Source organism: Oncorhynchus nerka, linkage group LG19, assembly GCF_034236695.1.
Source record: "Oncorhynchus nerka isolate Pitt River linkage group LG19, Oner_Uvic_2.0, whole genome shotgun sequence".
In the NCBI taxonomy this organism is placed as follows: Eukaryota; Metazoa; Chordata; class Actinopteri; order Salmoniformes; family Salmonidae; genus Oncorhynchus; species Oncorhynchus nerka.
This window is the reverse complement of record NC_088414.1, coordinates 11,372,383-11,385,354: the sequence shown is the minus strand read 5'-3', so window position 1 is coordinate 11,385,354 and position 12,972 is coordinate 11,372,383. Positions and strand designations below refer to the sequence as shown.

The 12,972-nt window shown below is 48.1% G+C and overlaps 1 protein-coding gene across 2 annotated transcripts in view; it reads left to right on the top strand.

Annotated features, from left to right (window-relative positions):
• LOC115101038 (myocyte-specific enhancer factor 2C-like) overlaps positions 1 to 12,898 on the top strand; it is a 32,488-nt gene extending 19,590 nt beyond the window's left edge. Inside the window, exons 4-10 of one of the 2 annotated variants that reach the window (XM_029620201.2) lie at positions 1,380 to 1,583; positions 8,141 to 8,284; positions 8,381 to 8,630; positions 8,735 to 8,913; positions 9,229 to 9,358; positions 9,499 to 9,634; positions 9,748 to 12,898. In XM_029620201.2, coding sequence (XP_029476061.1) covers positions 1,380 to 1,583; positions 8,141 to 8,284; positions 8,381 to 8,630; positions 8,735 to 8,913; positions 9,229 to 9,358; positions 9,499 to 9,634; positions 9,748 to 10,084 — 1,380 coding nt within the window. In that variant the 3' untranslated portion in view covers positions 10,085 to 12,898. Of the gene's footprint in view, positions 1 to 1,379; positions 1,584 to 8,140; positions 8,285 to 8,377; positions 8,631 to 8,734; positions 8,914 to 9,228; positions 9,359 to 9,498; positions 9,635 to 9,747 lie in introns of both variants that reach the window. The other variant, XM_029620199.2, reaches the window with a different exon arrangement.
• The last annotated feature ends 74 nt before the right edge of the window (positions 12,899 to 12,972 follow it).

Genomic DNA, 12,972 nt, shown 5'->3' with positions numbered 1-12,972 from the left:
CCTCTCCCTTTTCCTTTCTATCTCTCCCTTTTCCTTTCTATCTCTCCCTCTCCCTTTTCCTTTCTATCTCTCCCTTTTCCTTTCTATCTCTCCCTTTTCCTTTCTATCTCTCCCTTTTCCTTTCTATCTCTCCCTTTTCCTTTCTATCTCTCCCTCTCCCTTTTCCTTTCTATCTCTCCCTTTTCCTTTCTGTCTCTCCCTTTTCCTTTCTGTTTCTCCCTTTTCCTTTCTGTTTCTCCCTTTTCCTTTCTATCTCCCCCTCTCCCTTTCCTTTCTATCTCTCCCTCTCCCTTTCCTTTCTATCTCTCCCTCTCCCTTTTCCTTTCTATCTCTCCCTCTCCCTTTTCCTTTCTATCTCTCCCTTTTCCTTTCTATCTCTCCCTTTTCATTTCTATCTCTTCCTCTCCCTTTTCCTTTCTATCTCTTCCTCTCCCTTTTCCTTTCTATCACTTCCTCTCCCTTTTCCTTTCTATCTCCCTCCCCTTTCTCCCCCTCCCTACCTTTCTATCTCCCTCCCCCTCCCTACCTTTCTATCCCCCTCCCCCTCCCTACCTTTCTATCCCCCTCCCCCCTCCCTACCTTTCTATCCCCCTCCCCCTCCCTACCTTTCTATCCCCCTCCCCCTCCCTACCTTTCTATCCCCCTCCCCCTCCCTACCTTTCTATCCCCCTCCCCCTCCCTACCTTTCTATCTATCTCTACCTCTCTCCCTTTCTATCCCCCTCCCCCTCCCTACCTTTCTATCCCCCCTCCCCCTCCCCACCTTTCTATCCCCCTCCCCTCCCCCTCCCTACCTTTCTATCCCCCTCCCCCTCCCTACCTTTCTATCCCCCTCCCCTCCCTACCTTTCTATCCCCCTCCCCTCCCTACCTTTCTATCTATCTCTACCTCTCTCCCTTTCTATCCCCCTCCCCCTCCCTACCTTTCTATCCCCCTCCCCCTCCCTACCTTTCTATCCCCCTCCCCCTCCCTACCTTTCTATCCCCCTCCCCCTCCCTACCTTTCTATCTATCTCTACCTCTCTCCTTTCTATCCCCCTCCCCCTCCCTACCTTTCTATCCCCCTCCCCCTCCCCACCTTTCTATCCCCCTCCCCTCCCCCTCCCTACCTTTCTATCCCCCTCCCCCTCCCTACCTTTCTATCTATCTCTACCTCTCTCCTTTCTATCCCCCTCCCCTCCCTACCTTTCTATCCCCCTCCCCCTCCCTACCTTTCTATCTCCCTCCCCTCCCCTCCCTACCTTTCTACCCCCCTACCTTTCTATCTCCCTCCCCCTCCCCCTCCCTACCTTTCTATCCCCCCCTCCCTACCTTTCTATCCCCCTCCCCCCCCTACCTTTCTATCCATCTTTCCCTTCTCCCGCTCGTTCTCCATCTCCAGGTGACGTTCACCAAGAGGAAGTTTGGCCTGATGAAGAAGGCGTACGAGCTGAGCGTGCTGTGTGACTGTGAGATCGCCCTCATCATCTTCAACAGCACCAACAAGCTGTTCCAGTACGCCAGCACCGACATGGACAAGGTGCTGCTCAAGTACACCGAGTACAACGAGCCTCACGAGAGCAGGACCAACTCTGACATCGTGGAGGTGGGTCCCACACAGTTTATTTGCAGACTGATTCACGAACATGGTTTCCCAGGTCTAATAGCAGATGAGATATCTGATTATAAGTACATGTTCAGTTTGTTGAATTAACAGTGGAATTCAGCTAGTCTGATGGTATTTTGTGACATTCGGTACTCAGGTGTGTGTGTGTGTGTGTGTGTGTGTGTGTGTGTGTGTGTGTGTGTGTGTGTTGGGCTCATGGCCCACGGCTCAGGGAGGCTAACGTGTGCAGGTCTGAGTCGGCCAGCCTGGAGTTACTTAACGACGTTAAGGAACAAGGTGTCCCCTCACACACACACGCCCAACATCCCCATTCAACCCTCTTCAGGGCCACCCAGCGGACCATGGTCCATGTGACAGAGGTTAGGGAGGTTTTAGGGATCAGAGCTCACAGGACAGGTGTGTTGGATTCCGGCTCTGGAACGTTGGCAGGAATCTGCGCCGGCTTGGAGGAGAGTTGGTGTGGTCTTATATAGGATCCTGTTAAAGAGGGGGAGAAGGAGAGAGAGAGAACAGAGAGATCAGTGAAAGATGTGCGTTCCCACACAGGCCACGAGCCTCCCATTGGGAGTAGTGGGAAAACCGAGCTTGGTAGAGTTTTGGTAGAGTGCAGAAGGGGGTGGGGATGTTAAATGTGTGGGAATGGGGACTTCTAGCACTGCAGAAAGCTGGGGGGGGGGGGGGGGGGATATGCAGCTCAGTTTTGGGACTCTCCCATGTGTTCCATTGTACACCGGGCAAACTAAATCAACCAAGAACAGCTCAAATATTTGAGCCCGGTCTGGAGGTTATGTGTCGACATGTCAGTGTTGTATAACGTGGTGTTTTGCCTGATAGCTGATGTTGTAACGTGGTGTGAAGGTGGGTCAGGTCTCCCTCTTCACCTGTCCTCCACGAGGCCACCTCATGGTTAGTCTGCCAGCCCCGACAGGAGCAGCCTATCATCTACTGTTAATCTACTGTAATCTACCGTAATCCCATCACACTCAATTACTGTAATCTCAATATGCTCCTTCTAATCCCTCTCACCAAGCGTCAACTCTCCTCTCCCTTCATCTCTTCTCCCCATCCCTCCTCTCTTTCCTCCCCCTCCCTCTCTTCCTGGCTGACCTGGTCACCTCTAGTCTGTAGTCTATCTCCCTGGGGGACAAATAAATGAGGATGGATATTTCCCTCCTCTTTCTGTCCCAGTTCCCTTTCCTTCTCTCTCTCCTCTCTCACTTTCAAGCCTCTCTATCGCTCCCTCGGCCCCTTCTCCTCCTTTCTCCCTTACCCTCTATGCCAATTTATTCCCTTCCAGATTGTTTGTGTTCCGTCTACCTATCAGCCTCTCGATTTCTCCCCCCTCTTCCTTGACCTTTTCTGTCCCCCCTCTTCCTTGACCTTTTCTGTCCCCGTCCCTCCCTCTCTCTCAGCCAGTGTGTTTGGTTAGTTCATTCTAACTGGTTTCCCCTCCAGCTCTCTTACCACAGAGTTGATAGAGCCACTGTGACTTCATGCACATGCATGCCAGTGCATTCCTGTGCTTTGAGTTGTGTGCTCTGTGTGTGTGTGTCTGTTGTCGGTGCTCTTAAATGTTTTCACCTCCAAATATGCTGCTGTCCACGCGGCTCACAACCACAGACGCAGAGCGCGACAATCTCGAGACAGAAAAGACCAAAGCCAAGCAGAAATGACCCCGACTCAGTCTTTTTACTGGAGTGTGTCCTGTCCATAAATTGGTAGTGACTTTCAATATACTATAACAACATACGGGTACATTTCTCAGCATCTCACACAGCTCCTGTGCTTTGTATTGGTGAAAAAACTCATGACCTAGCTGTGAAACCTTGTGAGCCGTAGAACTATCTGCCTGACAGGAATGGAGCAGAATAGAGTCTCCTTTGTCCGAGTTTCTTTCCCCAATAATGAGGGGGAGGTGTGTGTGTGTGTGTGTGTGGATTTGTTGCTCGTGGATCAGGATCATGGCTATAAATAACGGAGAACTTCTGCATTCCTCACCCCCTTTTCTACTAACTCTATTTCGCTCCATTCTGTGGTGTGTGTCGCAGATTGAAAACAGCTGAAGCTCTCAGTGAGGCTTGTCAAAAAGAACACACAAAACACACACACAGTCCCAGTGGTTACTCCAGCTCTCTTTGTGTAGTCAATTCCTTCCTGTTAAATGCCTGGAAACCAGCAGCAGGCTAAAAATAGCCCGCTGCTGCTAAGAATAGCCTCTCTGGGATGTGCGTATGTGTGTGTGTGTTGTATGTGTGTGTGTGTGTCTTGGCGGGCTGGCAGACATGAGGAGAAATAGAGGGGTCGTGTAACTTGGTCAAAAAAACTTTAGATTTCATCTCATTTTAACATTCTGTCATAAATAGCACATGTCCAACTTCATAAAAAAACACGTTTTCCCAGCTCAAGAGTTTATATAAAAAATTATAATAACTACAGTAAGGACCTATTATGTGCCAAATAAAGTAACAGGGTTGACTGTAACAGGGTTGACCATAACAGGGTTGACCACTTCATCTTAAATTGTGTTTGTTGTGTGCAATTGACAGGGAGGTGCAATTGAATGGAAGCTTCACAATAAAATTTAAAAAATTTAATTGTCAAAAGATTTTTTTGCCTGTCTATCTATGAGTAAGAGGGTTGAAGTGTTTTCCAACACAAAACAACAGAAAATGACAAAAAAAGAGTCAAACCAGCTCACCTGCTTTTAACATTATGATTTGACTATTTATTAGATGTTCAAATGTTTCTTTAGATTTAATATTTTTTACATTTTTTTTAAATGAATCGTTTCACCATATTAATACGAGACTTCAGTTCACGTAAAAGGGTTGACCTTAAACTGAGGGGACAGACGCAAATGAATCACTGTGAAATAAAGGATCATCTTCATGAATAACTTTGTCAACGCAACAAAATAACTAGGGCTTTTACAATGAAGGTGAAAACCAGTGCAGTCAAAAACTCGATTTCCCCGCGTCTTATATTTATCTCCACACTGTGAAGTTGTAATAATCCTGTGAAAATGACCATGATGCTCTTTTATTGTAAGAGCTGTTTTGGTGGGATGGAGTTGTGGCCTGCCCGGTGACGGGCAGGTCGTTTATCAATGAAACTCCACAATACGGTGCCGAGCGTTTGATTTGGCTGCTGAGGGGCAAGGAGACCACCAGCTCGGCTAAAACCATTGACAAATAAGCGCTGTTTTCAAAATAAAAGCTATAAGTATTTGGTTTTAACATCATCACCTCTTCATTAAACATCCTATTCAGAACTGCGCGTTTCCGATTATTCCACCTTTAACTCTACCATCGGAGTTATACAACCATTCACTGCATTCTTTACATGATCAGTGCACATCCATTGATCATGTCATTTCAGACACGTGAGGGTAGCCTATCACTTTGACATATAACTAGCTAGCTAGCTAAGCAAACAACGTGTGTCATTTAGCTTCGTCAGAGACGAGGCTTTTGGAAAGCGCTTGACATCGGCAAGTCCTCGCCCTGGTAAAGTTGCCGGTCAGACTCCTGTCATCACCGCTACGGTCAGCAGCATACCACCCTGCATCCCACTGCTGGCTTGCTTCTGAAGCTAAGCATGGTTGGTCCTGGTCGCTCCCTAGATGGGAGACGAGATGCTGCTGGAAGTGGTGTTGGAGGGCCAGTAGGAGGCACTCTTTCCTCAGGTCTAAAAAAATAAATATCCGAATGCCCCAGGGCAGGGATTGGGGACATTGCCCTGTGTAGGGTGCCGTCTTTCGGATGGGACGTTAAACGGGTGTCCTGACTCTCTGTGGTCACTAAAGATCCCTTGGCACTTATCGTAAGAGTAGGGGTGTTAACCCCGGTGTCCTGGCTAAATTCCCAATCTGGCCCTCATACCATCACGGTCACCTAATAACCCCCAGTTTATAATGGATTTATTCATCCCCGCTCCTCTCCCCTGTAACTATTCCCCAGGTCATTGCTGTAAATGAGAACGTGTTCTAAGTCAACTTACCTGGTAAAATAAATCATCAGCTAGCCAATAGTGAGAGATGTCATAGTGAGAGATGTCATAGTGAGAGATGTCATAGTGAGAGATGTCATAGTGAGAGATGTCAGAGTGAGAGATGTCAGAGTGAGAGATGTCAGAGTGAGAGATGTCAAAGTGAGAGATGTCATAGTGAGAGATGTCATCAGGCCGCCCTCGCGTGTCTGAAATGACACGATCAGTTACTTGCTGTATAACTCTGATGATCGAGCAACGTTTTTTTCATGGAATGATGGGAAATGTGTAGTTCTGACTATGGCCTTTGAGAGGTGATGATATTACAAACAAATAGTTCACATTCACAACCGCTCTGCGCCATATTGTGATGTTGATAGAACAATAAGAAGGAGAAGTCCTGACCTCTCTACCACGAACAGTTGGTCTTCGGTTTCCCCCTCCCCAGACCACTCCCTGGCAGTCATAGCAAAATTCTTTCCCTATAAATTGGTCTTTGCTTTTTTGACCATTTTGATATCAAGTAATCAGAGGAAGTTGTGACCCAGAAATGATTTTATATTGAGATTTTTTTTTTTAAACCCAGCTGCATTGGACCTTTAAGTGGGTTAAAATCTTCGTGTTGAGTGTTGAGTGTGTTGAGTGTGACTGCATGTGTGTGCGCGAGTGCGGTCGAAATGTCCTCCTGTTGGGTTAGGAGAGGTGAGATGTTGTGAGAGTTGCACGTCATGTTCCCTGGCACACGAAGAGCTGCCTTGCACTCTGTGCCCTTGTAATTATGGCACATGCCATAATTGATATGGAAGTGGTTGGGAGACCAGACCACCCATAGGGGAGAAAGAACAACAGGGAGTAGAGGGAAAAAACACAGAGGGAGAGATTGAGGTGCTGTAATGGTTTTGACTTGAGGTTGTTTTTTTTGGTAGCAATGCCAGGTAGGTTGTGCCTACCAGAGAAAATACTGATTTCTCCTTTTAGTTTGACAGGGAATGAGTTTAGGGTGGGTTGGAATGGAGGTAGGGTGTTCAGCGATCTCTCTCTCTCTCTCTCTCTCTCTCTCTCTCTCTCGCTCGCTCTCGCTCTCTCTCTCTCTGTTCGCTCTGTTTTACTTCTCTCCTCTCTCTCTCTCCTCTCTCCTCTCTCTTTCTCTTTTCTCTCCCTCCTCTTCTCTCTCAGCTGTCCCCCCTGAGCACCTATAGTCAGCTGTGCACTCAACCACCTACCGCATTCACCTCTCACACACGCACATACACGCGCAGGCACGCACATACACGCGCAGGCACGCACACGGAACACAAATATGCACCTCTCTCACCACGCACACACGCTGCTCTCAAGGTTACACATTACGGGCCTGTGTGTGCCAGGGCTGTGTCGAGCCCTACAGTATGGAGAGTCATGCGTTCTGAAATACAGAGTATTTCTTTTCTCTTTTCACGTTCACTGTCATGTCAATTTTGTCTGGCTGATGTGTTATTTCATCAGTCATGGGCATAGTGTGTGATTGTAGGGTGGGGAGGCGAGAGAGGTATGGGGGAGTGAGTAACAGAAGGGAAGTGAGGGGTGGGGGGCAGGGAATGGGCATGAGAGAGACTGAGAGAAGGGACAGTGGGGGTGAGAGGGACGGGGAGTGTGGGGGGTGGGGACTGGGGTCGAGGGGTGCTCTGGCTGCCATAGAGGCAAAAAATAGCCATCTACGGCCATTCCTCGCGCACAGAGCTGTGGTTGGCTGAAGCTGGGCTTAGTCACTCCCCCTCCCCGTGTTGGCCAGTGACAGGTGGGCATGACTGGGCAATACGGTGTTGGGCCTGCCACAAAATGTGTGTTGTGTGTGTGATAGCTTTTTTGGTCTAGTGATAGGCCAGTGTTAGGCCGTAACGTGCTGAGATACGACAAAGTTGAGACAAACTGCACACACACACACACACACACACACTGGGAAAAAGCATCCCAGCTCCATGAACATTATCAGCAGTGATAAGAGAGGCCTGTTCTTTCCATTACCCCCCCCATTTTCTCCTCTCATCTCTCCAAATCACTGTCTACCACCCCTCCTCTTTCAGCCCCTCTCCCTCTGTTTCCTGTACCTTTTTCCTCTCACTTTGTCTACTCTCCCTCTCTTCTCCGATCACACTGTAGTTCAATGAGACTATTTATCTGCATGTGTTATAGCGCCTCTTGGTGGCAGTCAAGGGGACTGCAACACTTCAGAGCTCTAGAGTAGCTGTTGTGGTTTAATCACTGACTCTCTTTTTTTGTAACAGTGGCATTAATAGACTCTCAAGCCATTTGCTGAGTATCATTAACATTTGTACTCTCTCTCTCTCTCTCTGTCTCTCTCTCTCTCTCTGTCTCTGTCTCTGTCTCTCTCTCTCTCTCTGTCTCTCTGTCTCTCTGTCTCTCTCTCTCTATGTCTCTGTCTCTCTGTCTCTGTCTCTCTCTCTCTCTATGTCTCTGTCTCTCTCTCTCTCTCTCTATGTCTCTGTCTCTCTCTCTCTCTCTCTCTCTCTCTCTCTCTGTCTCTCTCTATGTCTCTCTCTCTCTCTCAGACTCTGCGAAAGAAGGGTCTAAATGGCTTTGACAGTCCCGACATCGAGGCAGACGACTCTGCTGGTCAGAGCCCCGAGTCAGAGGATAAATACCGCAAGATCAACGACGACATCGACCTCATGATCAGCAGACAGAGACTCTGTGTAAGTGCTAACTGGAATTGTGTGTGTGTGTGTCCACTCCTACCACTTCTCCATTTGCCTTGCTAACCCTGTCACCTCTTTGTCTCTGTCCAGCAGGCTCTCCCCCCCTCTAACTACGACATGATTGGCTCCATCCAGGGCCAAAATAACAGCGGACTACTCTACTCTCAACCTGGGGCGGGGGGTTCCTTAGGAAACCACAATCTGCCGCCCCTCTCGCACACACACCCCGGGCTGCAGAGGAACAGCATGTCGCCTGGACCCCAACACACACACCGAACCCCCAGCGCTGGAAACGCAGGAGGGATGATGGTCTCGGAGCTGTCGAACGCCGTCTCTAACACTGGTGAGTTAACTATCGCGATGCACCCACATTTTTCAGTGTGATGGTTTATGCAACTTGGGTAAAACAAGAAAAACGGACACTATTCTCCTCTGTCCGTCTCCTAGGTAATGGTAGCTATGGTAACCACCGTCACTCTCCGGGGCTGCTGTCTCCGGGATGTGTGGCCAAAGGCATGCAGGCCAAGACTCCGCCCCTGATGACCTCCATGACCCTGAGTGGTAACCGCAAGCCAGACCTCCGCACGCTGCTGCCCCCTGGCAACAAAAACAACATGCCCTCAGTCGTGAGTGATCTCCTCTTTCTCCATCTCTCCAGCTCTCTCTCTCTCTCTCTCTTTCGTCCCCCCCCCCCCCCCCCCAGACAGATGTCAAAACACTTACCTGCTCCTCACACTCTAGCCCACACCGTACACTCAAACACTAATATGAGTTGTATTGCTTTTCAACGCTGCCAGTGTGAGGATTTTGACATGATGCTGGTGAGTGGTGTGACATCACTAATGGACAACATGTAGAAAGTTACACTGAATATCTGTTTGTATGTCTAGAAGGAAATGGAGATCCACATAAGTGTGTTAATGTTTGTTGTTTTCTTCCAGAACCAGAGAATAAACCACTCCCAGTCTGCCCAGTCTTTGGCTACTCCTGTGGTCTCCATAGCAACACCTACTCTGCCCGGGCAGGGTATGGGAGGGTACCCCTCTGCCCTCTCCACCTCCTATGGCACAGGTATGCAATCCTCTTCTTCTCCCCTCCTCCTCTTCCTCCTCTCAAAATCACTGCACCGCATTAGGAATAGGAAGGACATGTACACTAGGAAGGATTTGCCCACAAGGTTTGCAACCTTTCTCTCCGTTCCCCCTGTGTAGAGTACTCTCTGGGTGACCTGAGCTCTCTGTCAGGCTTCGGAGGGAACGGCTCTGGATCAGTTCACCTGGGATCAGTAACAGGCTGGCAGCAACAACAGCTACAGAACATGCAGCACTCAGCATTAGGACACATGGGGTGAGTGTGTGTTTGTGTCTGTGTGTCTTTGTGTGTCTTTTCCTCTGTGTGTGCTTGTGCTTGGGTAGTTCCTCTCCCTCTTTCTAACCACTACCGCTCCTCTCCTCCACCAGAAACCTTTGTCAGAACTCCAACCTCAACCTCCAGAATGTCCATCAGAACCTTCACATCAAGTCAGAGCCCGCCTCCCCGCCCAGAGATCGAGGCATCGGATTTGTCAGCGGAGGGATGGGGGCCGTGTCCCAGGGCTACCTAACAAATCAAGGCCCAGCCGAGGCAGGGCGGTCTCCTGGCGACAGCCTATCCAGCTGTGGGAGCTCATACGACGGCAGCGACCGCGAGGATCACCGCGGAAACGACAACTTCCTGCTGCGCCCGATGTCCAATCAGGAGGAACGCCACAGCCCGTCCGTCAAACGCATGCGCCTATCAGAAGGCTGGGCTACATGATAAGGCCCACCCCTGATGATTCACTGGGGGGGGCTTGTGTAGAGTTACCTTTAGTGTTACCCTGACTATTATTAATCCTGTGTCCAAAACGGCACCCTATTCCCTACATAGTGCTCTTGCCAAAAAGTAATGCACTTTATAGAGAATAGGGTGTGATTTCAGATTTGGCCTATATTCTTCTTGTGCAGAGTGAGAGTGTTACACTATAACAGGGACATTATATACAGGAGTGTGTGTGTGTGTGTGTGGGGGGGGTTATAATAGAGACATAAACTGTGTCTCAAATGGCGCTCTATTGCCCATGTAGTGCGCTACCTTTGGCCAAAAGTAGTGACACCGCATGGGACATAGGGAGTTACTTGAGACGGCAGTGACATGCAAGGAGTGAGGGTTGATATGGAGTGGTGGGAGTCTGTGTGGGAGGGGGGGGGGGGGCTGCAATTTCTTGCGTTGTGTGTTTGTGAGGGAGGGAATAAGTCAATGAATATGTACACTATGTAAACTAACTAAGAAAAGGTTGAAGATGTCTGGTACTCTGTATGGCCAAGCTACTGGTGAGTTCAGTAATATACTAGGAGACACAAGGACAGGCACTGAGGAGTGGACACGTCACGGTGGATTTGTGTGTGTGTGTGGATGAGTGTCTACGTCTGTGAGTGTGTGCACACTGGTGTGTGTGTGTGTGTGTGTGCCATGTACTACCTAGGCCCAGTCTGCAGCTGGCTGACTAGCAGACAGATAGTGCGAGTGTTCACTACAACTCGTGCATGTTGCAGGTTCAACGTATTCATGTGTATAACGAGGGAGGGTAGGCAGAGAAAGAGAGAGAACGGGACAGAGTGACAAAGGCAGGAAGAAAGAGAGAGATGAAGGGGGGGCAGATGGAAGTGAAAGAGAAAGACAGAAAAGAAGAGAGCGACAGAGGGAGAAAGAGACAGGGAGGAAGCCATTATGCAACAGGTTGCACAGAGCTGGAACAAATAGAATAAGAAGTCATTCTAATATTCAAATTCTACGGCTGGAACCCTGGACAACTAGAATATCTCACTTGAAGTGAAGAAGCGTAGGAATCGTAGTTCAATTCAGTCAAAATACTTTTTAAGAGCCATATGCTGACCAATATAATCTGGGTCGTATACAGTACGGTGTTACTCATCCAGATATACAATACAGTTTGCATTGTATAAGAAATGCTTCGTTTAGTCAATTGAGATTGAGCCAGTGTGTGTGTGCGCGTGCGCGTGTGTGTGTGTGTGTGTGTGAGAGAGAGAGAGAGAGAGTGTGTGAGAGTGTGTGTGAGAGTGTGTGAGAGTGTGTGAGAGAGAGAGAGAGAGAGTGTGTGAGAGTGTGTGTGTGAGAGTGTGTGAGAGAGCCTTGCCTGTTTTAGCAGCCGGCGAGGCAAAGCCACGGGGAGGAAGGGGTGTGAGTTTAGACAGACAGAACTCCTAAAGCCATATAATAAGATGAGAAGTTGATGCTTTGCTGCACATACCAGTGGTCTCCTCTTTATAGTCTCCTGGTTTTGAGAAAAAGTATATTCCTTACCTAATTCTATAAAATAATTGTACGAATATTTTTTAAAACGTCTGTGACATTACGGATGCCTATAGTTCTATTTAAAAAATAATGACAACATTGTTCAAATCTAGATCAAACCTTGTTTTTCTTCACAGTGGGGGTTATTATGTAGCTGTGTGCAGGTGGACATATTTTCTATCCATCTCGAACATTCAGGGAAATGTTTAGTTTAAACCTTCTCGACCTGCCAACGGTGTTATGTTAGCCTGATAACACGTTCTTTAGGAAGGGTTGCTTTGACACCCAGACCAAGCCTTCCCCTGGACTAAAAATGCTGGCTAAATGGAGAATCTCCATTGAAGGTGTGTGTTAATCCGGGAATAGGGCTCAATCAGGGTTCTGGAAGATCTAATCTCAGGCTGCAGAGTCAGTGTATAGACAGAGAAATGGCTGAACTGCTGCCTCTCCTCCCGTCAGACAATATTACGGGAGACCCACCTAGAAGCCTAACTTCTGACTTTGAAAGTCACATTTGTTCCATTTTGCCAGGTTGCAATACAATACAATACTGACTGAGGTCAGTAGACTACAAGAGGGCGGAGCCCCACAATGGGTTATAGACTAACCAACAGCCTGATGCTATATCCCGTTCACCTAACTCATCAGAGCTACTGTGTTCCTTTTCTTTGTCTTCGATATTAGAATGATTTGCCTGTACTGCTCAAATCTGGCATTTACATGCACCTCAAATGTACCCCACACATTTTCATAGCATGTTGGTTTCGAGTGGGATTCTGAGAATGTTGTGTAAATTCTATTCAATTAACAATAGGTCTACTCCATGTAAAACCCACTTTTTAACTATAGAATTTTAATGCTTTGTGAAAGAATTATGACTTTACATCTCAATTAATGTCCTTCTGTATCTAAAGTTAGGGTCCCTGGATGGTCTGGCTATAATGCTCTATGTTGGATTCTGTTCTTTTCAATGAACTTTATACAACTGCTAACCGCATGGCCTTGGGTAGTGCACTCAGAGAGTGTGTGTCGCTAAGGCCTCCTAATCCAGACATGGACGTGTTTCTGAGGGGAAGGTTTGGGCGCGACAAGGCTCCAAGCGGCAGAAGCAGGCCTTTGTCGCCACTTGAAGACAACATGTTTCTCACTAAAGGAAGGGAGCAAACGTCTGTACTTCTTAGCCGACGGAAGTAAACATGTATTTTCCCGCACGGGCGATGAATTAAATGGTATTTTGCAGTCAAACTCAAGTAAATATACAGGCTCTTTACTTTTAAACACGTCTCTGTGTGGTTTGTGTGACTCCTGTTTCTGTTCCTCCGCTTTGGCCACATTCTCCTCTCTGTCTCTCT